Raw genomic sequence first — 24,728 nt, 5'->3', positions numbered from 1 at the left:
GCACCGAGAGAGAGCGCTGCACAGAGAGGAAACAGCACGAGAGAGCTCTGCACAGCAGGAGGACAGCACAGAGAGAGCGCTGCAACGCGAAGGAGACAGCAGAGAGAGCTCTGCACAGCAGAGGACAGCACAGAGAGCGCTGCACGGAGAGGACAGCACAGAGAGCCTGCACAGCGAGAGGACAGCACAGAGAGAGCACGCAAGCAGCGTAAGATGAGACTCCATTTTGTGAGTACACTTCTCATGGATGCTGCCATTGTTCACTGCTTATTAAAGCCTTTGATTACTGACCTAACGTTCGCGTCGTAATTGAGAGTGCCTCACACAGAGAGCGCTGCACAGCAAGAGGGACAGCACCGAGAGAGAGCTGCACAGTAAGAGGTACAGAACGGAGAGAGCACTGCACAGCAAGAGGTACAGCACAGAGAGAGAGCGCTGCACAGCAAGAGGTACAGCACAGAGAGAGAGCGCTGCACAGCGAGAGGGACAGCACCGAGAGAGAGCGCTGCACAGCGAGAGGTACAGCACAGAGAGAGCGCTGCACAGTGAGAGGGACAGGACAGAGAGAGAGCGCTGCACAGCGAGAGAGACAGTACCGAGAGAGCGCTGCACAGTAAGAGGTGCAGCACCAAGAGAGAGAGCATGCACAGCGAGAGGGACAGCACAGAGAGCGCTGCACGGCAAGAGGGACAGCACCAAAGAGCTGCCAGGAAGAGACAGCACGAGAGAGTGCTGCACAGCAAGAGTACAGCACAGAGGAGAGCGCTGCACAGCAAGAGGGACAGCACAGAGAGAGAGCGCTGCACAGCGAGAGGGACAGCACAGAGAGAGCGCTGCACAGCAGGAGGGACAGCACCGAGAGAGAGCGCTGCACAGCGAGATGTACAGCACAGAGTGAGCGCTGCACAGCGAGAGGGACAGCACCGAGAGAGCACAGTGAGAGGGACAGCACAGAGAGAGCGCTGAACAGCCAGAGGGAAGGCACCGAGAGAACGCTGCCAGCGAGAGGGACAGCACCGAGAGAGCGCTGCACAGCGAGAGGACAGCACCGAGAGCTCTGCACAGCAAGAGGGACAGCACAGAGAGAGCGCAGCACAGACAAGGAACAGCACAGAGAGAGCGCTGCACAGCAAGAGGACAGCACAGAGAGAGCGCTGCACAGCAAGAGGACAGCACAGAGAGCGCTGCACAGCAAGAGGGACAGCACAGAGAGAGCGCTGCATAGTAAGAGGTACAGCACCGAGAGAACGCTGCACAGCGAGAGGGACAGCACCGAGAGAGCGCTGCATAGTAAGGGTACAGCACCGAGAGAACGCTGCACAGCGAGAGGTACAGCACAGAGAGCGCTGCACAGTGAGAGGGACAGGACAGAGAGAGAGCGCTGCACAGCGAGAGACAGTGCCGAGAGAGCGCTGCACAGTAAGGGTGCAGCACCAAGAGAGAGCGCACAGCGAGAGGGACAGCACAGAGAGCGCTGCACGGCAAGAGGACAGCACCGAAAAGCGCTGCACAGCAAGAGGGACAGCACCGAGAGAGTGCTGCACAGCAAGAGGTACAGCCACGAGAGAGCGCTGCAGCGAGAGGGAACAGCACAGAAATAGAGTGCTGCCACCAGTAAGAGGTACAGCACAGAGAGAGAGCGCTGCACAGCAAGAGGGACAAGCACAGAGGAGAGAGCGCTGCACAGCGAGAGGGACAGCACAGAGAGAGAGCGCTGCACAGCAGGAGGGACAGCACAGAGAGCGCTGCACAGCGAGATGTACAGCACAGAGTGAGCGCTGCACAGCGAGAGGGACAGCACCGAGAGAGCACAGTTGAGGGACAGCACAGAGAGGGAGCGCTGCACAGCCAGAGGGACGGCACCGAGAGAACGCTGCACAGCGAGAGGGACAGCACCGAGAGAGCGCTGCACAGCGAGAGGGACAGCACCGAGAGAGCGCTGCACAGCAAGAGGGACAGCACAGAGAGAGCGCTGCTCAGCAAGAGGAACAGCACAGAGAGAGCGCTGCACAGCAAGAGGGACAGCACAGAGAGAGCGCTGCACAGCAAGAGGGACAGCACAGAGAGAGCGCTGCATAGTAAGAGGTACAGCACCGAGAGAACGCTGCACAGCGAGAGGGACAGCACAGAGAGAGCGCTGCACAGTAAGAGTTACAGCACCGAGAGAGCGCTGCACAGCGAGAGGGACAGCAGCGAGAGAGCGCTGCACAGCAAGAGGGACAGCACAGAGAGAGCGCTGCACAGCGCAGAGGAACAGCACAGAGAGAGCGCTGCACAGCAAGAGGGACAGCACAGAGAGAGCGCTGCACAGCAAGAGGGACAGCACAGAGAGAGCGCTGCATAGTAAGAGGTACAGCACCGAGAGAACGCTGCACAGCGAGAGGGACAGCACAGAGAGAGCGCTGCACAGTAAGAGGTACAGCACCGAGAGAACGCTGCACAGCGAGAGGGACAGCACCGAGAGAGCGCTGCATAGTAAGAGGTACAGCACCGAGAGAGCGCTGCACAGCGAGAGGGTCAGCACAGAGAGAGCGCTGCACAGCAAGAGGAACAGCACAGAGAGAGCGCTGCACAGCGAGAGGGACAGCACAGAGAGAGCGCTTCCCAGAAAGAGGTACAGCACAGAGAGAGAGCGCTGCACAGCGAGAGGGACAGCACAGAGAGAGCACTGCACAGCGAGAGGGACAGCACAGAGAGAGCGCTGCACAGCGAGAGGGACAGCACAGAGAGAGAGCGCTGCACAGCAAGAGGGACAGCACAGAGAGAGAGCGCTGCACAGCGAGAGGGACAGCACAGAGAGAGCGCTGCACAGCGAGAGGGACAGCACCGAGAGAGCGCTGCACAGCAGGAGGGACAGCACAGAGAGAGCGCTGCACAGCGAGAGGGACAGCACAGAGAGAGCGCTGCACAGCAGGAGGGACAGCACAGAGAGAGCGCTGCACAGTGAGAGGGACAGCACGGAGAGAGAGCGCTGCACAGTGAGAGGGACAGCATGGAGAGAGCGCAGCACAGCGAGAGGGACAGCACAGAGAGAGCGCTGCACAGCGAGAGGGACAGCACAAAGAGAGCGCTGCACAGCGAGAGTGACAGCACAGAGAGAGCGCTGCACAGCGAGAGGGACAGCACAGAGAGAGAGCGCTGCACAGCGAGAGGGACAGCACCGAGAGAGAGCGCTGCACAGCAGGAGGGACAGCACAGAGAGAACGCTGCACAGCGAGAGGGACAGCACAGAGAGAGCGCTGCACAGCGAGAGGGCCAGCACAGAGAGAGAGCGCTGCACAGCGAGAGGGACAGCACAGAGAGAGAGCGCTGCACAGCGAGAGGGACAGCACAGAGAGAGAGCGCTGCACAGCGAGAGGGACAGCACAGAGAGAGAGTGCTGCACAGCGAGAGGGACAGCACAGAGAGAGAGCGCTGCACAGCAAGAGGGACAGCACAGAGAGAGAGCGCTGCACAGCAAGAGGGACAGCACAGAGAGAGAGCGCTGCACAGCGAGAGGAACAGCACAGAAATAGAGTGCTGCACAGTAAGAGGTACAGCACAGAGAGAGAGCGCTGCACAGCAAGAGGGACAGCACAGAGAGAGAGCGCTGCACAGCGAGAGGGACAGCACAGAGAGAGAGCGCTGCACAGCAGGAGGGACAGCACAGAGAGCGCTGCACAGCGAGATGTACAGCACAGAGTGAGCGCTGCACAGCGAGAGGGACAGCACCGAGAGAGCACAGTGAGAGGGACAGCACAGAGAGAGAGCGCTGCACAGCCAGAGGGAAGGCACCGAGAGAACGCTGCACAGCGAGAGGGACAGCACCGAGAGAGCGCTGCACAGCGAGAGGGACAGCACCGAGAGAGCGCTGCACAGCAAGAGGGACAGCACAGAGAGAGCGCAGCACAGCCAGAGGAACAGCACAGAGAGAGCGCTGCACAGCAAGAGGAACAGCACAGAGAGAGCGCTGCACAGCAAGAGGGACAGCACAGAGAGAGCGCTGCACAGCAAGAGGGACAGCACAGAGAGAGCGCTGCATAGTAAGAGGTACAGCACCGAGAGAACGCTGCACAGCGAGAGGGACAGCACCGAGAGAGCGCTGCATAGTAAGAGGTACAGCACCGAGAGAATGCTGCACAGCGAGAGGTACAGCACAGAGAGAGCGCTGCACAATGAGAGGGACAGGACAGAGAGAGAGCGCTGCACAGCGAGAGAGACAGTGCCGAGAGAGCGCTGCACAGTAAGAGGTGCAGCACCAAGAGAGAGAGCATGCACAGCGAGAGGGACAGCACAGAGAGCGCTGCACGGCAAGAGGGACAGCACCGAAAGAGCGCTGCACAGCAAGAGGGACAGCACCGAGAGAGTGCGGCACAGCAAGAGGTACAGCACAGAGAGAGCGCTGCACAGCGAGAGGAACAGCACAGAAATAGAGTGCTGCACAGTAAGAGGTACAGCACAGAGAGAAAGCGCTGCACAGCAAGAGGGACAGCACAGAGAGAGAGCGCTGCACAGCGAGAGGGACAGCACAGAGAGAGAGCGCTGCACAGCAGGAGGGACAGCACAGGAGAGCGCTGCACAGCGAGATGTACAGCACAGAGTGAGCGCTGCACAGCGAGAGGGACAGCACCGAGAGAACACAGTGAGAGGGACAGCACAGAGAGAGAGCGCTGCACAGCCAGAGGGAAGGCACCGAGAGAGCGCTGCACAGCGAGAGGGACAGCACCGAGAGAGCGCTGCACAGCGAGAGGGACAGCACCGAGAGAGAGCTGCACAGCAAGAGGGACAGCACAGAGAGAGCGCTGCACAGCAAGAGGTACAGCACAGAGAGAGCGCTGCACAGCAAGAGGGACAGCACAGAGAGAGCGCTGCACAGCAAGAGGGACAGCACAGAGAGAGCGCTGCATAGTAAGAGGTACAGCACCGAGAGAGAGCTGCACAGCGAGAGGGGACAGCACAGAGAGAGCGCTGCACAGTAAGAGGTACAGCACCGAGAGAACGCTGCACAGCGAGAGGGACAGCACCGAGAGAGCGCTGCATAGTAAGAGGTACAGCACCGAGAGAGCGCTGCACAGCGAGAGGGTCAGCACAGAGAGAGCGCTGCACAGCAAGAGGAACAGCACAGAGAGAGCGCTGCACAGCGAGAGGGACAGCACAGAGAGAGCGCTTCCCAGTAAGAGGTACAGCACAGAGAGAGAGCGCTGCACAGCGAGAGGGACAGCACAGAGAGAGCGCTGCACAGCGAGAGGGACAGCACAGAGAGAGCGCTGCACAGGGAGAGGGACAGCATAGAGAGAGCGCTGCACAGCGAGAGGGACAGCACAGAGCGAGCGCTGCACAGCGAGAGGGACAGCACAGAGAGAGAGCGCTGCACAGCAAGAGGGACAGCACAGAGAGAGAGCGCTGCACAGCGAGAGGGACAGCACAGAGAGAACGCTTCCCAGTAAGAGGTACAGCAAAGAGAGAGCGCTGCACAGCGAGAGGGACAGCACAGAGAGAGCGCTGCACAGCGAGAGGGACAGCACCGAGAGAGCGCTGCACAGCAGGAGGGACAGCACAGAGAGAGCGCTGCACAGCGAGAGGGACAGCACAGAGAGAGCGCTGCACAGCAGGAGGGACAGCACAGAGAGAGCGCTGCACAGTGAGAGGGACAGCACGGAGAGAGAGCGCTGCACAGCAAGAGGGACAGCACAGAGAGAGCGCTGCATAGCGAGAGGGACAGCACAGAGAGAGCGCTGCACAGTGAGAGGGACAGCACGGAGAGAGAGCGCTGCACAATGAGAGGGACAGCATGGAGAGAGCGCAGCACAGCGAGAGGGACAGCACAGAGAGAGCGCTGCACAGCGAGAGGGACAGCACAGAGAGAGCGCTGCACAGCGAGAGTGACAGCACAGAGAGAGCGCTGCACAGCGAGAGGGACAGCACAGAGAGAGAGCGCTGCACAGCGAGAGGGACAGCACCGAGAGAGAGCGCTGCACAGCAGGAGGGACAGCACAGAGAGAACGCTGCACAGCGAGAGGGACAGCACAGAGAGAGCGCTGCACAGCGAGAGGGCCAGCACAGAGAGAGAGCGCTGCACAGCGAGAGGGACAGCACAGAGAGAGAGCTGCACAGCGAGAGGGACAGCACAGAGAGAGAGCGCTGCACAGCGAGAGGGACAGCACAGAGAGAGAGCGCTGCACAGCGAGAGGGACAGCACAGAGAGAGAGCGCTGCACAGCGAGAGGGACAGCACAGAGAGAGAGCGCTGCACAGCAAGAGGGACAGCACAGAGAGAGAGCGCTGCACAGCAAGAGGGACAGCACAGAGAGAGAGCGCTGCACAGCAAGAGGGACAGCACAGAGAGACAGCGCTGCACAGCGAGAGGGACAGCACAGAGAGAGCGCTGCACAGCAAGAGGGACAGCACAGAGAGAGCGCTGCATAGTAAGAGGTACAGCACCGAGAGAACGCTGCACAGCGAGAGGGACAGCACAGAGAGAGCGCTGCACAGTAAGAGGTACAGCACCGAGAGAACGCTGCACAGCGAGAGGGACAGCACCGAGAGAGCGCTGCATAGTAAGAGGTACAGCACCGAGAGAGCGCTGCACAGCGAGAGGGTCAGCACAGAGAGAGCGCTGCACAGCAAGAGGAACAGCACAGAGAGAGCGCTGCACAGCGAGAGGGACAGCACAGAGAGAGCGCTTCCCAGTAAGAGGTACAGCACAGAGAGAGAGCGCTGCACAGCGAGAGGGACAGCACAGAGAGAGCGCTGCACAGCGAGAGGGACAGCATAGAGAGAGCGCTGCACAGCGAGAGGGACAGCACAGAGAGTGCGCTGCACAGCGAGAGGGACAGCACAGAGAGAGAGCGCTGCACAGCGAGAGGGACAGCACAGAGAGAACGCTTCCAAGTAAGAGGTACAGCACAGAGAGAGCGCTGCACAGCGAGAGGGACAGCACAGAGAGAGCGCTGCACAGCGAGAGGGACAGCACCGAGAGAGCGCTGCACAGCAGGAGGGACAGCTCAGAGAGAGCGCTGCACAGCGAGAGGGACAGCACAGAGAGAGCGCTGCACAGCAGGAGGGACAGCACAGAGAGAGCGCTGCACAGTGAGAGGGACAGCACGGAGAGAGAGCGCTGCACAGCAAGAGGGACAGCACAGAGAGAGCGCTGCATAGCGAGAGGGACAGCACAGAGAGAGCGCTGCACAGTGAGAGGGACAGCACGGAGAGAGAGCGCTGCACAGTGAGAGGGACAGCATGGAGAGAGCGCAGCACAGCGAGAGGGACAGCACAGAGAGAGCGCTGCACAGCGAGAGGGACAGCACAGAGAGAGCGCTGCACAGCGAGAGGGACAGCACAGAGAGAGCGCTGCACAGCGAGAGGGACAGCACAGAGAGAGAGCGCTGCACAGCGAGAGGGACAGCACCGAGAGAGAGCGCTGCACAGCAGGAGGGACAGCACAGAGAGAGCGCTGCACAGCGAGAGGGACAGCACAGAGAGAGCGCTGCACAGCGAGAGGGCCAGCACAGAGAGAGAGCGCTGCACAGCGAGAGGGACAGCACAGAGAGAGAGCTGCACAGCGAGAGGGACAGCACGGAGAGAGAGCGCTGCACAGCGAGAGGGACAGCACAGAGAGAGAGCGCTGCACAGCGAGTGGGACAGCACAGAGAGAGAGCGCTGCACAGCGAGAGGGACAGCACAGAGAGAGAGCGCTGCACAGCAAGAGGGACAGCACAGAGAGAGAGCGCTGCACAGCAAGAGGGACAGCACAGAGAGAGAGCGCTGCACAGCGAGAGGGACAGCACAGAGAGAGCGCTGCACAGCGAGAGGGACAGCACAGAGAGAGCGCTGCAGAGTCGAAGTGTCAGCACCAAGGGAGCACTTCAGAGATTGGAAGTCAGCACTGAGGGTCACTGCACGGTCAGAGGGTCAGAATTCAGGGGGCACTGCACGGTCATTGGTCAGTGCTCAGGGGGCGGTGCACGGTCAGTGGTTCAGTGCTCAGGGGGCGGTGCACGGTCGGAGGTTCAGTGCTCAGGAGGCGTTGCACGGTCGGAGGGTCAGCATTGAGGGAGCACTGGCCTATTTAATTTTACCAACTATTCTCCCTTTGTTAATAGGGATGAAGAAAGTACAAAGTCTTTAAGAAGCTCCAAAAACTCTCACACCAGGTAAGTAGGTTCAGGATAAATTCCTATATCATGATTCACACATTAACCCTAAGGGGATCAGTGGTTATGGGGAGAAGGCAGGAGAATGGGGATGAGAAAAATATCAGCCATGATTGAATGGCGGAGCTGGCTCGATGGGTTGTGCCTATTTCTGCCTAATTCTGTGCCTATGTTATCACATGGCTTCAGTGATGTCATTGTGTGGGTGGAGCTGGGCTGTGGCTCTGGGTTTTTCCTTTTTATTTTTGTGCTGGGTGCTCTTGTGGCTCTGAGTTTGTCTTTTGGTTCAGACAGTTGGAAGCTGGATTCAGACAAAAGAAGGCTTCTCTGGTCTCTGTCTATCTGCTTGTTAAAAGGTGTCTCCAGACCACTTGATAACTTCGAAGTGATAACTGTTTCTGGAAGGAATTCAAACCTACTGTTTTGTGGTAAAAGGGTGGTCTAGTTTATGGATGTTGTTACTTGAGTGAAACAGTAAAAGGAATTTATTAAGGGTTAAACATAGAGTACTGTAGCTGTGTGGGTATTTATGTTGTCGTTGATAAAATATTTACTGCGTGTGTTTATAAAATGTGAACTGAGTTTGTAGAATAAACTTTGTTTTGTTTAAAAGTGCTTGAGGTTTCAGTTAAAATAACACCTGAAGAGTGAGCCCTTGTGCTCCTCACAACCAAAATTAATATATAGTTGTAGGTCAGGTGAACTCCATGATATACTTTGACGTTTTCTAAATCCCGGCGATTCATTTTGGTAGAAAAAATTTGAATGCGGATTACAGGTCAACGGCAGAGTTCTGAGGAATGTGGAGGAACAGAGAGATCTTGGGGTTCATGTACACAGACCTCTGAAGGTTGTCACTCAAGTGAATAGAGCCATGAAGAAGGCCTATAGTGTGTTAGCGTTTATTAACAGGGGGCTTGAGTTTAAGAGCCGTGGGGTTATGCTGCAACTGTACATGACTCTGGTGAGACTACATTTGGAGTATTGTGTGCAGTTCTGGTCACCTCACTATAGGAAGGATGTGGAAGCATTGGAAAGAGTGCAAAGAAGATTTACCAGGAGGCTGCCTGGATTTCAGGATAGGTCTTTTGAGAAAAGGTTGAGGGAGCTAGGGCTTTTCTCTTTGGAGCGGAGGAGGATGAGAGGTGACTTAATAGAGGTTTATAAGATGATGGGGGAGATAGATAGAGTGGACGTTCAGAGACTATTTCCTCGGGTGGATGTAGCTGTTACAAGGGGGCATAACTATAAGGTTCAGGGTGGGAGATATAGGAGGGCTGTCCGAGGTAGGTGTGGTGATTGTGTATCAGTGTAGGTGCAATACAACTTCATTGTAGAGGGAGCACGGGAGAGCTATAAATACACAGGGACAGGAAGTGAGGACCCACTTCACAGAACTGGGAGCAAGACACACAGGCAGGCAGCATTTGAGGTAGCTGTAAGTTAAGCTCTGAAGACAGAACAAATTCACACTAAAGCACCGTCTCCAACTTTGAGACTACGAGCTTTATTTAGACACAAGAAACAACACGGTAGGTTCTTTACTCAGAGAGTGGTTAGGATGTGGAATGGACTGCCTTCTGTGATAGTGGAGTCGGACACTTTAGGAACTTTCAAGCGGTTATTGGATAGGCAGGTGGAGCACACCAGAATGACAGGGAGTGGGATTGCTTGATCTTGGTTTCGGACAATGCTCGGCACAATATTGAGGGCTGAAGGGCCTGTTCTGTGCTGTACTGTTCTACGTTCTATGACAACAATGTTTTGTGGTCTTATGTACACTGTACGCTAATACTTACCTGCTCTCACCTCTGCGACATAAGATTACAGATTTAAAACTCACTGTGGGGATTGAGGTATGTCAGTGTAGTTCTGTGGGAGTGTTACACTCTCTGTGGGATCGTCCTGTTTGAGTGCCGTACTGAGGGGCTGTTCTTTGGGAATGCTATAGTGGGCGGCCATTCTGAGGGAGTGCTGCACTGTCTGTGGAATTGTTCTATCGGAATGCTGCACTGTCTATGGGACCGTCCTATGGGAGTGCTGCATCGTCTGTGCGACCATCCTGTGGAAGTGCTGTACTGCTTGTGGAACCGTCCAATGGGAGTGCTACATTGTCTGTGGGACCGTCCTGTGGGAGTGCAATACTGTCTGTGCGACCGTCCTGTGGGAGTGCTGCATTGTCTCTGGGACTGTCCTGTGGGAGTGCTGTGCTGTCTGTGTGACTGCTCTATGGGACTGCTACGCTGTCTGTGGGACAGTCCAACAAAGAGGACAAAGAAAAGTACAGCACAGGAAGGCCCTACGGCCTTCCAGGCTTGCGCTGATCATGCTGCCCAACTAAACTAAAATCTTCTACGCTTCCGGGGTCCGTATCCCTCTATTCCCATTCTATTCATGTATTTGTCAAGATGCCCCTTAAATGTCACTATCGTCCCTGCTTCCACCACCTCCACCGGCAGCGAGTTCCAGGCACCCACTACCCTCTGTGTAAAAAAAACTTGCCTCGTACATCTCCTCTAAACCTTGCCCCTTGCACCTTAAACCTATTCCCCCAAGTAATTGACCCCTCTACCCTGGGAAAAAGCCTCTGATTATCCATTCTGTCTATGCCCCTCATAATATTGTAGACCTCTATCAGGTCGCCCCTCAACCTCCTTCGTTCCAGTGAGAACAAACCAAGTTTATTTAACCTCTCCTCATAGCTAATGCCCTCCACACCAGGCAACATTCTGGTAAATCTCTTCTGCACCCTCTCTAAAGCCTCCACATCCTTCTGGAAGTGTGGCGACCAGAATTGAACACTATACTCCAAGTGTGGCCGAACTAAGGTTCTATACAGCTGCAACATGACTTGTCAATTTTTATACTCACTGCCCCGGCCAATGAAGGCTAGCATGCCGTATGCCTTCTCAACCTGTGTTGCCCCTTTCAGTGACCTGTGGACCTGTACACCTAGATCTCTCTGACTTTCAATACTCTTGAGGGTTGTACCATTCACTGTACATTCCCACCTGTAGTCGACCTTCCAAAATGCATTACCTCACATTTGACCGGATTAAACTCCATCTGCCATCTCTCTGCCCAAGTCTCCAAATAATCTAAATCCTGCTGTACCCTCTGACAGTCCTCATCACTATCCGCAATTCCACCAAACTTTGTGTTGTCCGCAAGCTTACTAATCAGACCAGTTACATTTTCCTCCAAATCATTTATATATACTATGAACAGCGAAAGTCCCAGCACTGAACCTAAACAAAGAAACAACATTGGCTATTCTCCAGTCCTCCGGGACATCACCTGAAGGCAGTGAGGATCCAAAGATTTCTGTCAAGGCCTCAGCAAATTCTTCTCTAGCCTCTTTCAGTATTCTGGGGTAGGTCCCATCAGGCCCTGGGGACTTATCCAGCTTAATATTTTTCAAGACGCCCAACACCTCGTCTTTTTGGATCTCAATGTGTCCCAGGCTATCTACACGCTCAACATCCACCAATTCCTTCTCTTTGGAGAATCTGATACAAAGTATTCATTTAGTACCTCGCCCATTTCCTCTGGCTCCACACATAGATTCCCTTGTCTATCCTTCAGTGGGCAAACCCTTTCCCTGGCTACCCTCTTGCTTTTTAGGTATGTGTAAAAAGCTTTGGGATTTTCCTTAACCCTATTTGCCAATGACTTTTCGTGACTCCTTTTAGCCCTCCTGACTCTTTGCTTAAGTTCCTTCCTACTTCCTTAATATAACAGGCTTTGTCTGTTCTCAGTCTTCTAGCCCTGAAAAATGCCTCGTTTTTCTTTTTGACGAGGCCTACAATATCTCTCGTTGTCCAAAGTTCCCGAAATTTGCCATATTTATCCTTCTCCCTCACTGGAACATGCCGGCCCTGAATTCCTTTCAACTGACATTTGAAAGCCTCCCACATGTCAGATGTTGATTTACCTTCAAACATCCACCCCCAATCTTGGTTCTTCATTTCCCGGCTAATATTGTTATAATTAGCCTTCCCCCAATTTAGTACATTCACCCTAGGACCACTCTTATCCTTGTCCACCAGCACTTTAAAACTTACTGAATTGTGGTCGCTGTTCCCGAAATGTTCCCCTACTTAAACATCTACCACCTGGCCGGGCTCATTCCCCAATACCAGGTCCAGTACAGCCCCTTCCCTAGTTGGACTATCTACAGATTGTTTTAAGATGCCCTCCCGGATGCTCCTTACAAACTCTGCCCCGTCCAAGCCCCTAGCACTAACTGAGTCCCAGTCAATATTGGGGAAGTCAATGGGAGTGCTGTACTGCCTGCGGGGCTGTCCTGTGAGAGTGCTGTACTGTCTATGAGACTGTCCAATGGGAGTGCTGCACTGCCTGTGGGACTGTCCAATGGGGTGGTGTACTGCCTGTGGAACCATCCAATGGGATAGTGTAATGCCTGTGGGACCATCAAATGGGAGTGCTGGACTGTCTGTAGGACCATACAGTGGGAGTGTTACACTGTCTGTGGGACCGTCCAATGGGGGTGCTGTACTTTTTGTGGGACAGTCCTATGGGATTATCCAGTGGGAGTGCTGCACTGCTTGTGGGACAGTCCAGTGGGAGTGCTGCACTGTATGTGGGGCACTCTAATGGGAGTGCTGTACTGTCTGTGGGACCATCCAATGGGAGTGCTACACTGTCCGTGGGACCGTCCAATGGGAGTGCTGTACTTTTTGTGGGACAGTCCTATGGGATTATCCAGTGGGAGTGCTGCACTGCTTGTGGGACAGTCCAGTGGGAGTGCTGCACTGTATGTGGGGCACTCCAATGGGAGTGCTGTACTGTCTGTGGGACCATCCAATGGGAGTGCTACACTGTCCGTGGGACCGTCCAATGGGAATGCCTGTGGGACCATCCAATGGGAGTGCTGTACTGCCTGGGGGACCGTCCAATGGGAGTGCTGGACTTTCTGTAGGACCGTCCAATGGGAGTGCTGTACTGCCTGTGGGACCGTCCAATGGGAGTGCTGTACTGCCTGTGGGACCATCCAATGGGAGTGCTGTTCTTTCTGTGGGACAGTCCTATGGGATCACCCATTAGGGGCCTCACGGTAGCATGGTGGTTAGCATCAATGCTTCACAGCTCCAGGGTCCCAGGTTCGATTCCCGGCTGGGTCACTGTCTGTGTGGAGTCTGCACGTCCTCCCCGTGTGTGCGTGGGTTTCCTCCGGGTGCTCCGGTTTCCTCCCACAGTCCAAAGATGTGCGGGTTAGGTGGATTGGCCATGTTAAATTGCCAGTAGTGTAAGGTTAATGGGGGGATTGTTGGGTTACGGGTATACGGGTTACGTGGGTTTAAGTGGGGTGATCATTGCTCGGCACAACATCGAGGGCCGAAGGGCCTGTTCTGTGCTGTACTGTTCTATGTTCTATGAGTGCTGCACTGTCTGTGGACAGTCCAGTGGGAGTGCTGCATTGTCTGTGGGACACTCGAATGGGAGTGCTGTTCTTTCTGTGGGAGAGTCCTATGGGACCATCCAGTGGGAGGGCTGCACTGTCTGTAGGACTGTCCAATGGGGTGGTGTACTGCCTGTGGGACCATCCAATGAGAATGCTGTACTGTCTGTGGGACTGTCAAATGGGGTGGTGTACTGCCTGTGGGAATGTCCAATGGGAGTGCTGAACTGTCTGTAGGCCCATCCAATGGGAGTGCTGAACTGTCTGTAGGACCGTCCAATGGGAGTGCTGTGCTGCCTGTAGGACAGGCCAATGGGAGTGCTATACTGTCTGTAGGACCATCCAATGGGAGCACTGGACTGTCTGTGGGACCGTCCAGTAGGTGTTACACTATCTGTGGGGCCATCCAATGGGAATACTGTACTGCCTGTGGGATTGTCCAATGGGAGTGCTGTACTGCATGTGAGACCGTCCAATGGGAGTGCTGTACTGCCTGTATGACCATCCAATGGGAGTGCTGTACTGCCTGTGGGACCATCCAGTGGGAGTGCTGTACTGTCTGTGGGACCGTCCAATGGGAGTGCTGCAATGTCTGTAGGACCATCCAATGGGAGTGCTGTACTGTCTGTGGGACCATCCAGTGGGAGTGCTGTACAGTCTGTGGGACCGTCCAATGGGAGTGCTACACTGTCTGTGGGACCGTCCAATGGGAGTGCTGCACTGTCTGTGGGACCGTCCAATGGGAGTGCTACACTGTCTGTGGGACAGTCCAATGGGAGTGCTGCAATGTCTGTAGGACCATCCAATGGGAGTGCTACACTGTCTGTGGGACAGTCCAATGGGAGTGCTGCAGTGTCTGTGGGATGGTCCAATGGGAGTGCTGCAGTGTCTGTGGGACCATCCAGTGGGAGTGCTGTACTGTCTGTGGGACCATCCAGTGGGAGTGCTGTACTGTCTGTGGGACCATCCAGTGGGAGTGCTGTACTGTCTGTGGGACCGTCCAATGGGAGTGCTGTACTGTCTGTGGGACCGTCCAATGGGAGTGCTACACTGTCTGTGGGACTGTCCAATGGGAGTGCTGCACTGTCTGTGGGACCGTCCAATGGGAGTGCTACACTGTCTGTGGGACTGTCCAATGGGAGTGCTGCACTGTCTGTGGGACCGTCCAATGGGAGTGCTACACTGTCTGTGGGACAGTCCAATGGGAGTGCTGCAGTGTCTGTGGGACAGTCCAATAGGAATGCTGCAGTGTCTGTGGGATGGTCCAATGGGAGTGCTGTACTGCCTGTGGGACCATCCAGTGGGAGTGCTGTACTGTCTGTGGGACCATCCAGTGGGAGTGCTGTACTGTCTGTGGGACCATCCAGTGGGAGTGCTGTACTGTCTGTGGGACCGTCCAATGGGAGTGCTACACTGTCTGTGGGACAGTCCAATGGGAGTGCTGCAGTGTCTGTGGGACAGTCCAATGGGAGTGCTGCAGTGTCTGTGGGACGGTCCAATGGGAGTGCTGCACTCTTTGTGGGACCGCCCTAATTGAGAGCTGCACTGAGGGACTGTTCTGTGGGAGGGTTGCACTGCCTGAGGGGCCGCCCGGTGGGAGTGCTGCACTGTCTAAGGGCCCGTTCAGTCGGAGTGCTGCGCTTTCTGAATGGCCCTCCTGTAGGAGTTGCGCCCTGTTTGAGGGAACCTCCTGCAGGCATCCACACTGTCTGTGGGACCATCCTGAGGGAGTGTCACACTGTCTGTGGGATGTCCTAGAACATAGAACATAGAACATTACAGCGCAGTACAGGCCCTTCGGCCCTCGATGTTGCGCCGACCTCTGAAACCCCTCTAAAGCCCATCTACACTATCCCCTTATCGTACATATGTCTATCCAATGGCCATTTGAATGCGTTTAGTGTTGGCGAATCCACTACTGTTGCAGGCAGGGCATTCCACGCCCATACTACTCTCTGAGTAAAGAACCTACCTCTGAAATCTGTCCTATATCTATCTCCCCTCAATTTAAAGCTATGTCCCCTCATGTTGGACATCACCATCTAAGGAAAAAGGCACTCAATGTCCACCATATCTAATCCTCTGATCATCTTGTATGCCTCTATTAAGTCACCTCTTAACCTGCTTCTCTCTAACGAAAACAGTCTCATGTCCCTCAGCCTTTCCTCATAAGATCTTCCCTCCATACCAGGCAGCATCCTGGTAATTCTCCTCTGTACCCTTTCCAATGCTTCCACATCCTTCCGATAATGCAGCGACCAGAACTGCACGCAATACTCCAAATGCGGCCGCACCAGAGTTTTGTACAACTGCAACATGACCTCATGACTCCGAAACTCAATTCCTCTACCAATAAAAGCGAACACACCGTACGCCTTCTTAACAATCCTCTCAACCTGGGTGGCAACTTTCAGGGATCTAGAGACATGGTCACCGAGATCTCTCTGCTCATCCACATTACCAAGAATCTTATCATTAGCCCAGTACTCTGTCTTCCTGTTATTCCTTCCAAAATGAATCACCTCACACTTTTCGGCATTAAACTCCATTTGCCACCCGTCAGCCCAGCTCTGCAGCTTATCTATGTCCCTCTGTAACTTGTAACATCCTTCTGCAGTGTCCACAACTCCACCGACTTTAGTGTCATCTGCAATTTTACTCACCCATCCTTGTACACCCTCCTCCAGGTCATTTATAAAAATGACAAACGGCAGCGGCCCCAAAACAGATCCTTGTGGTACACCACTAGTAACTGGATACCAGTCTGAACATTTCCAATCAACCACCACCCTTTGTCTTCTTCCAGCTAGCCAATTTCTGATCCAAACTGCTAAATCGCCCTGTATCCCATGTCTCCGTATTTTCGGTAATAGCCTACTGTGGGGAACCTTATCAAACGCTTTACTGAAATCCATATACACCACATCAACTGTTTTCCCCTCATCCACCTGTTTGGTCACCTTCTCGAAGAACTCATAAGGTCTGTGTGGCACGACCTACCCTTCACAAAACCATGTTGACTATCTCTAATCAAATTATTCCTTTACAGATGATTATACATCCTATCTCCTATAAACCTTTCCAAGACTCTGCCCACAACAGAAGTAAGGCTCGCTGGTCTATAGTTATCGGGGCTATCTCTACTCCCCTTGTTGAACAAGGGGACAACATTTCCTACCCTCCAGTCTTCTGGCACTATTCCTGAAGACAAAGATGACTTAAAGATCAAAGCCAAAGGCTCAGCAATCTCCTCCCTAGCTTCCCAGAGAATCCTAGGATAAATCCCATCCGGCCCAGGGGACTTATCTATTTTCACACTTTCCAGAATTGCTAACACCTCCTCCTTATGAACCTCAAGCCCTTCTAGTCTAGTAGCCTGAATCTCAGTATTCTCCTCGACAACATTGTCTTTTTCCTGTGTGAATACGGATGAAAAATACTCATTTAGCACCTCTCCTATCTCCTCGGACTCCACGCACAACTTCCCACTACTGTCCTTGACTGGCCCTACCCTTACCCTAGTCATTCTTTTATTCCTGACATATCTATAGAAAGCTTTAGGGTTATTCTTGTTTCCTATCTGCCAAAGACTTCTCATGTCCCCTCCTGGCTCTTCTTAGCTCTCTCTTTAAAGCCTTCCTAGCTAACTTGTAACTCTCAAGCGCCCTAACTGAACCATCACATCTCATCATTATATAAGCTTCCTTCTTCCTCTTGACAAGTGTTTCAACTGCTTTACCACTTCCTCCCTGCCTAACAGGTACATACTTATCAAGGAAACGCAGTAGCTGTTCCTTGAAAATGGTCCACATTTCCATTGTGCCCATCCCCTACAGTTTTCCTCTCCAGCCGATGCATCCTACATCTTGCCTCATCGCATCATAATTGCCTTTTCCCCAGATATGACTCTTGCCTTGCGGTATATACCTATCCCTTTCCATACTAAAGTAAACGTAATCGAATTGTGGTCACTATCACCTTCCTCCAAATCTGACACCTGTCCTGGTTCATTACCCAGTACCAAATCCAATATGGCCTCACCTCTCATTGGCCTATCTACATACTGCGTCAGGAAACCCTCCTGCACACATTGGACAAAAACGGACTCATCTAAAGTACTCGAACGGTAGTGCGTCCAGTCAATATTTGGAAAGTTAAAGTTCCCCCATAACAACTACCCTGTTACTTTCGCTCCTATCCAGAATCATTTTTGCAATCTTTTCCTCTACATGTTTGCACTGGAGTGCTGAGCTTGTGGCATTTGTGGCTACAGTGAGAGTTTGGTGACTGAGGGAGTTAGGTGAGGAGGGAGTAAGGTGCTCCTTACATTTCATTTCCTATATTTATCAAAGAGCGTGAAGGGAGCCAGGAGTTTAGAGTACAGCTGACTGGAAGTAGAGTCGGAGGGCGGAGGTCCAGTTGGTACAAGGGGCAGCTAATTCTGTAAAGTAAGAGGGGATGGAGGCTAGGGCAGTTGCATGATCCTCCTGTAGGATGTGGGTGGTGAGGGATACCACTAGTGTCCCCGCTGACTATACCTGCGGGAAGTGCACCCAACTCCAGCTCCTCCGAGACCATGTTAAGGTACTGGAGCTGGAGCTGGATGAACTTCGGATCATCCGGGAGGCAGAGGGGGTTATCGAGAAGAGTTACAGGGAGGTAGCCACACCAAAGGTACTGGACAAGAGTAGCTGGGTTACAGTCAGGGGAAAGAAAACTAACAGGCAGACAGTGCAGGGATCCCTCGTGGCCGTTCCCCTTCAAAACAAGTATTCCGTTTTGGATGCTGTTGGGGGGGATGACCTACCGGGGGAAGGCCCCAGCGGCCAGGTCTCTGGCACTGAGTCTGGCTCTGGGGATCAGAAGGGAAGGGGGGAGCATAGAAAAGCAATAGTAATAGGAGATTCAATGGTTAGGGGAATAGTTAGGAGATTCTGTGGTTGCGAGCGAGACTCCCGAAAGGTATGTTGCCTCCCGGGTGCCAGGGCCAGGGATGTCTCTGATCATGTCTTCAGGATCCTGAAGGGGGAGGGTGAGCAGCCAGAAGTCGTGGTGCACATTGGTACCAACGATGTAGGTAGGAAAAAGGGTGTGGAGGTAATAAACAAGTTTAGGGAGTTAGGCTGGAAGTTAAAGGCCAGGACAGACAGAGTTGTCATCTCTGGTTTGTTGCCGGTGCCACGTGATAGCGAGGCTAGGAATAGGGAGAGCGTGCAGTTGAACACGTGGCTGCAGGAATGGTGTAGGATGGAGGGCTTCAGGTATTTGGATAATTGAAGCACATTCTGGGGAAGGTGGGACCTCTACAAGCAGGACGGGTTGCATCTGAACCAGAGGGGCACCAACATCCTGGGGGGGAGGTTTTCTAGTACTCTTCGGGAGGGTTTAAACTAATTTGGCAGGGGAATGGGAACCGGATCTGTAGTCCAGCTACTAAGGTAGACGATAGTCAGGACGCCAAAGCACGTAGTGATGAAGTGGGGAAGGTAACAATGACAAAGGAGAGTACTTGCAGGCAAGGAGAAGGGTTGAAGTGTGTATACTTTAATGCAAGAAGCATCAGGAATAAGGTGGGTGAACTTAAGGCATGGATCTGTACTTGGGACTACGATGTGGTGGCCATCACGGAAACTTGGATAGAAGAGGGGCAGAAATGGTTGTTGGAGGTCCCTGGTTATAGATGTTTCAACAAGATTAGGGAGGGTGGTAAAAGAGGTGGGGGGGTGGCATTGTTAATTAGAGATAGTATAACAGCTGCAGAAAGGCAGTTCGAGGGGGATCTGCCTACTGAGGTAATATGGGTTGAAGTTAGAAATAGGAAAGGAGCAGTCACCTTGTTGGGAGTTTTCTATAGGCCCCCCAATAGCAGCAGAGATGTGGAGGAATAGATTGGGAAACAGATTTTGGAAAGGTGCAGAAGTCACAGGGTAGTAGTCATGGGCGACTTCAACTTCCCAAACATTGAGTGGAAACTCTTTAGATCAAATAGTTTGGATGGGGTAGTGTTTGTGCAGTGTGTCCAGGAAGCTTTTCTAACACAGTGTGTAGATTGTCCGACCAGCGGGGAGGCCATATTGGATTTAGTACTTGGTAATGAACCAGGGCAGGTGATAGATTTGTTAGTGGGGAGCATTTTGGAGGTAGTGACCACAATTCTGTGACTTTCACTTTAGTAATGGAGAGGGATAGGTGCGAGCAACAGGGCAAGGTTTATAATTGGGGGAAGGGTAAATACAATGCTGTCAGACAAGAATTGAAGTGCAGAAGTTGGGAACACAGGCTGTCAGGGAAGGACACAAGTGAAATATGGAACTTGTTCAAGGAATAGGTACTGCGTGTCTTTGATATGTATGTCCCTGTCAGGCAGGGAAGAGATGGTCGAGTGAGGGAACCATGGTTGACAAGAGAGGTTGAATGTCTTGTCAAGAGGAAGAAGGAGACTTATGTAAGGCTGAAGAAACAAGGTTCAGACAGGGCGCTGGAGGGATACAAGATAGCCAGGAGGGAACTGGGGGCCACACGGTAGCATGGTGGTTAGCATCAATGCTTCGCAGCTCCAGGGTCCCAGGTTCGATTCCCGGCTGGGTCACTGTCTGTGTGGAGTCTGCACATCCTCCCCGTGTGTGCGTGGGTTTCCTCCGGGTGCTCCGGTTTCCTCCCACAGTCCAAAGATGTGCGGGTTAGGTGGATTGGCCATGCTAAATTGCCCGTAGTGTAAGGTTAATGGGGGGATTGTTGGGTAATGGGTATAGGGTGGATACGTGGGTTTAAGTAGGGCGATCATTGCTCGGCACAACATCGAGGGCCGAAGGGCCTGTTCTGTGCTGTACTGTTCTATGTTCTAAAGGGATTAGGAGAGCTAAGAGAGGGCATGAAAAATCTTTGGCGGGTAGGATCAAGGAAAACCCCAAGGCCTTTTACACATGTGAGAAATATGAGAATGACTAGAGCGAGGGTAGGTCCGATTAAGGACAGTAGCGGGAGATTGTGTATTGAGTCTGAAGAGATAGGAGAGGTCTTGAACAAGTATTTTTCTTCAGTATTTACAAACGAGAGGGGCCATATTGTTGGAGAGGACAGCGTGAAGCAGACTGATAAGCTTGAGGAGATACTTGTCAGGAAGGAAGATGTGTTGCGCGTTTTGAAAAACTTGAGGATAGACAAGTCCCCCGGGCCTGACGGGATATATCCAAGGATTCTATGGGAAGCAAGAAATGAAATTGCAGAGCCGTTGGCAATGATCTTTTCGTCCTCGCTGTCAACAGGGGTGGTACCAGAGGATTGGAGAGTGGCGAATGTCGTGCCCCTGTTCAAAAAAGGAATAGGGATAACCCTGGGAATTACAGGCCAGTTAGTCTTACTTCGGTGGTAGGCAAAGTAATGGAAAGGGTACTGAGGGATAGGATTTCTGAGCATCTGGAAAGGCATTGCTTGATTAGGGATAGTCAGCACGGATTTGTGAGGGGTAGGTCTTGCCTTACAAGTCTTATTGAATTCTTTGAGGAGGTGACCAAGCATGTGGATGAAGGTAAAGCAGTGGATGTAGTGTACATGGATTTTAGTAAGGCATTTGATAAGGTTCCCCATGGTAGGCTTATGCAGAAAGTAAGGAGGCATGGGATAGTGGGAAATTTGGCCAGTTGGATAACAAACTGGCTAACCGATAGAAGACAGAGAGTGGTGGTGGATGGTAAATATTCAGCCTGGAGCCCAGTTATCAGTGGCGTACCGCAGGGATCAGTTCTGGGTCCTCTGCTGTTTGTGATTTTCATTAACGACTTGGATGAGGGAGTTGAAGGGTGGGTCAGTAAATTTGCAGATGATACGAAGATTGGTGGAGTTGTGGATAGTGAGGAGGGCTGTTGTCGGCTTCAAAGAGACATAGATAGAATACAGAGCTGGGCTGAGAAGTGGCAGATGGAGTTTAACCCTGACAAGTGTGAGGTTGTCCATTTTGGAAGGACAAATCTGAATGCGGAATACAGGGTTAATGGTAGGGTTCTTGGCAATGTGGAGGAGCAGAGAGATCTTGGGGTCTATGTTCATAGTTCTTTGAAAGTTGCCACTCAAGTGGATAGAGCTGTGAAGAAGGCCTATGGTGTGCTAGCGTTCATTAGCAGAGGGATTGAATTTAAGAGCCGTGAGGTGATGATGCAGCTGTACAAAACCTTGGTCAGGCCACATTTGGAGTACTGTGTGCAGTTCTGGTCACCTCATTTTAGGAAGGATGTGGAAGCTTTGGAAAAGGTGCAAAGGAGATTTACCAGGATGTTGCCTGGAATGGAGAGTAGGTCATACGAGGAAAGGTTGAGGGTGCTAGGCCTTTTCTCATTAGAACGGAGAAGGATGAGGGGCGACTCGATAGAGGTTTATAAGATGATCAGGGGAATAGATAGAGTAGACAGTCAGAGACTTTTTCCCCGGGTGGAACACACCATTACAAGGGGACATAAATTTAAGATAAATGGTGGAAGATATAGAGGGGATGTCAGAGGTAGGTTCTTTACCCAGAGAGTAGTGGGGGCATGGAATGCACTGCCTGTGGTAGTAGTTGAGTCGGAAAAGTTAGGGACCTTCAAGCGGCTATTGGATAGGTACTTGGATTAGGGTAGAATAATGTGTAGGTTAACTTCTTAAGGGCAGCACGGTAGCATTGTGGATAGCACAATTGCTTCACAGCTCCAGGGTCCCAAGTTTGATTTCGACTTGGGTCACTGTCTGTGTGGAGTCTGCACATCCTCCCCGTGACTGCGTGGGTTTCCTCCGGGTGCTCCGGTTTCCTCCCACAGTCCAAAGATGTGCAGGTTGGGTGGATTGGCCATGAAAAATTGTCCAAAATTCTATGATTAACCTAGGACAAAAGTTCGGCGCAACATCGTGGGCCGAAGGGCCTGTTCTGTGCTGTATTTCTCTATAATCATCTCTGGAACTTTTTGGAGGACTATAGAAAACCCCTAACAGGGTGACCTCTCCTTTACTGTTTCTAAACTCAGCCCATACTACCTCAGTATTCGAGTCCTCATCAAACGTCCTCTCAGCCACCGTAATACTGTCCTTGACTAACAATGCCACACCTCCCCCTCTCTTACCACCTTCCCTGAGCTTACTGAAATATCTAAACCCCGGCACCTGCAACAACCATTCCTGTCCCTGCTCTATCCATGTCTCCGAAATGGCCACAACATCGAAGTCCCAGGTACCAACACATGCTGCAAGTTCACCCACCTTATTCCGGATGCTCCTGGCGTTGAAGTAGACGCACTTTCAACCACCTTCCTTCCTGCCGGTACACTCCTGCAACTTTGAAACCTTACTCATGACCTCACTGCTCTCAACCTCCTGTATACTGGAGCTACAATTCAGGTTCCCAATCCCCTGCTGGACTTGTTTAAACCCTCTCGAAGAGCATGAGCAAACACACCAACCGCAATTCTCTCTCGTTCCCACAGAATCTCCTGTCTATCCCCCTAACTATGGAGTCTCCAATGACTAATGTTCTCCTCCTCTCCCCCCTTCCCTTCTGAGCAACAGGGACAGACTCTGTGCCAGAGACCTGTACCCCATGGCTGACCCCTGGTAAGTCGTCCCCCACAAAAGTATCCAAAGCAGTATACCTGTTACATAGAACATAGAACATAGAACGATACAGCGCAGTACAGGCCCTTCGGCCCTCGATGTTGCACCGACATGGAAAAAATCTAAAGGCCATCTAACCTACACTATGCCCTTATCATCCATATGCTTATCCAATAAATTTTTAAATGCCCTCAATGTTGGAATGTTCACTACTGTTGCAGGTAGGGCATTCCACGGCCTCACCACTCTTTGCGTAAAAAACCCACCTCTGACCTCTGTCCTATATCTATTACCCCTCAATTTAAGGCTATGTCCCCTCGTGCTAGCCACCTCCATCCGCGGGAGAAGGTTCTCGCTGTCCACCCTATCTAACCCTCTGATCATTTTGTATGCCTCTATTAAGTCACCTCTTAACCTTCTTCTCTCTAACGAAAACAACCTCAAGTCCATCAGCCTTTCCTCATAAGATTTTCCCTCCATACCAGGCAACATCCTGGTAAATCTCCTCTGCACCCGTTCCAAAGCTTCCACGTCCTTCCTATAATGAGGCGACCAGAACTGTACGCAATACTCCAAATGCGGCCGTACTAGAGTTTTGTACAACTGCAACATGACCTCATGGCTCCGGAACTCAATCCCTCTACCAATAAAGGCCAACACACCATAGGCCTTCTTCACAACCCTATCAACCTGGGTGGCAACTTTCAGGGATCTATGTACATGGACACCGAGATCCCTCTGCTCATCCACACTACCAAGAATTTTACCATTAGCCAAATATTCCGCATTTCTGTTATTCTTTCCAAAGTGAATCACCTCACACTTCTCCACATTAAACTCCATTTGCCACCTCTCAGCCCAGCTCTGCAGCTTATCTATGTCCCTCTGTAACCTGCAACATCCTTCCGCACTGTCTACAACTCCACCGACTTTAGTGTCGTCTGCAAATTTACTCACCCATCCTTCTGCGCCCTCCTCTAGGTCATTTATAAAAATGACAAACAGCAACGGCCCCAGAACAGATCCTTGTGGTACGCCACTCGTAACTGAACTCCATTCTGAACATTTCCCATCAACTACCACTCTCTGTCTTCTTTCAACTAGCCAATTTCTGATCCACATCTCTAAATCACCCTCAATCCCCAGCCTCCGTATTTTCTGCAATAGACGACCGTGGGGAACCTTATCAAACGCTTTACTGAAATCCATATACACCACATCAACTGCTCTACCCTCGTCTACCTGTTCAGTCACCTTCTCAAAGAACTCGATAAGGTTTGTGAGGCATGACCTACCCTTCACAAAACCATGCTGACTGTCCCTAATCATATTATTCCTATCTAGATGATTATAAATCGTATCTTTTATAATCCTCTCCAAGACTTTACCCACCACAGACGTTAGGCTCACCGGCCTATAGTTACCGGGGTTATCTCTACTCCCCTTCTTGAACAAAGGGACCACATTTGCTATCCTCCAGTCCTCTGGCACTATTCCTGTAGCCAATGATGACCTAAAAATCAAAGCCAAAGGCTCAGCAATCTCTTCCCTGGCTTCCCAGAGAATCCTAGGATAAATCCCATCCGGCCCCGGGGACTT

The 24,728-nt window shown here is 52.4% G+C and overlaps 1 protein-coding gene across 7 annotated transcripts in view; it reads left to right on the top strand.

The window, feature by feature from the left end:
• tespa1 (thymocyte expressed, positive selection associated 1) overlaps positions 1 to 24,728 on the top strand; it is a 146,994-nt gene that overhangs the window by 101,926 nt on the left and 20,340 nt on the right. For all 7 annotated transcript variants that reach the window (XM_038779635.1, XM_038779631.1, XM_038779633.1 and 4 more), the window contains one exon: positions 8,081 to 8,131. In XM_038779635.1, coding sequence (XP_038635563.1) covers positions 8,081 to 8,131 — 51 coding nt within the window. The remainder of the gene's footprint in view (positions 1 to 8,080; positions 8,132 to 24,728) is intronic.

This window comes from Scyliorhinus canicula, chromosome 19, assembly GCF_902713615.1.
Source record: "Scyliorhinus canicula chromosome 19, sScyCan1.1, whole genome shotgun sequence".
NCBI lineage: Eukaryota > Metazoa > Chordata > Chondrichthyes > Carcharhiniformes > Scyliorhinidae > Scyliorhinus > Scyliorhinus canicula.
The sequence above is the reverse complement of the archived record's forward strand: the minus strand, read 5'-3'. Positions and strand labels throughout refer to the sequence as shown.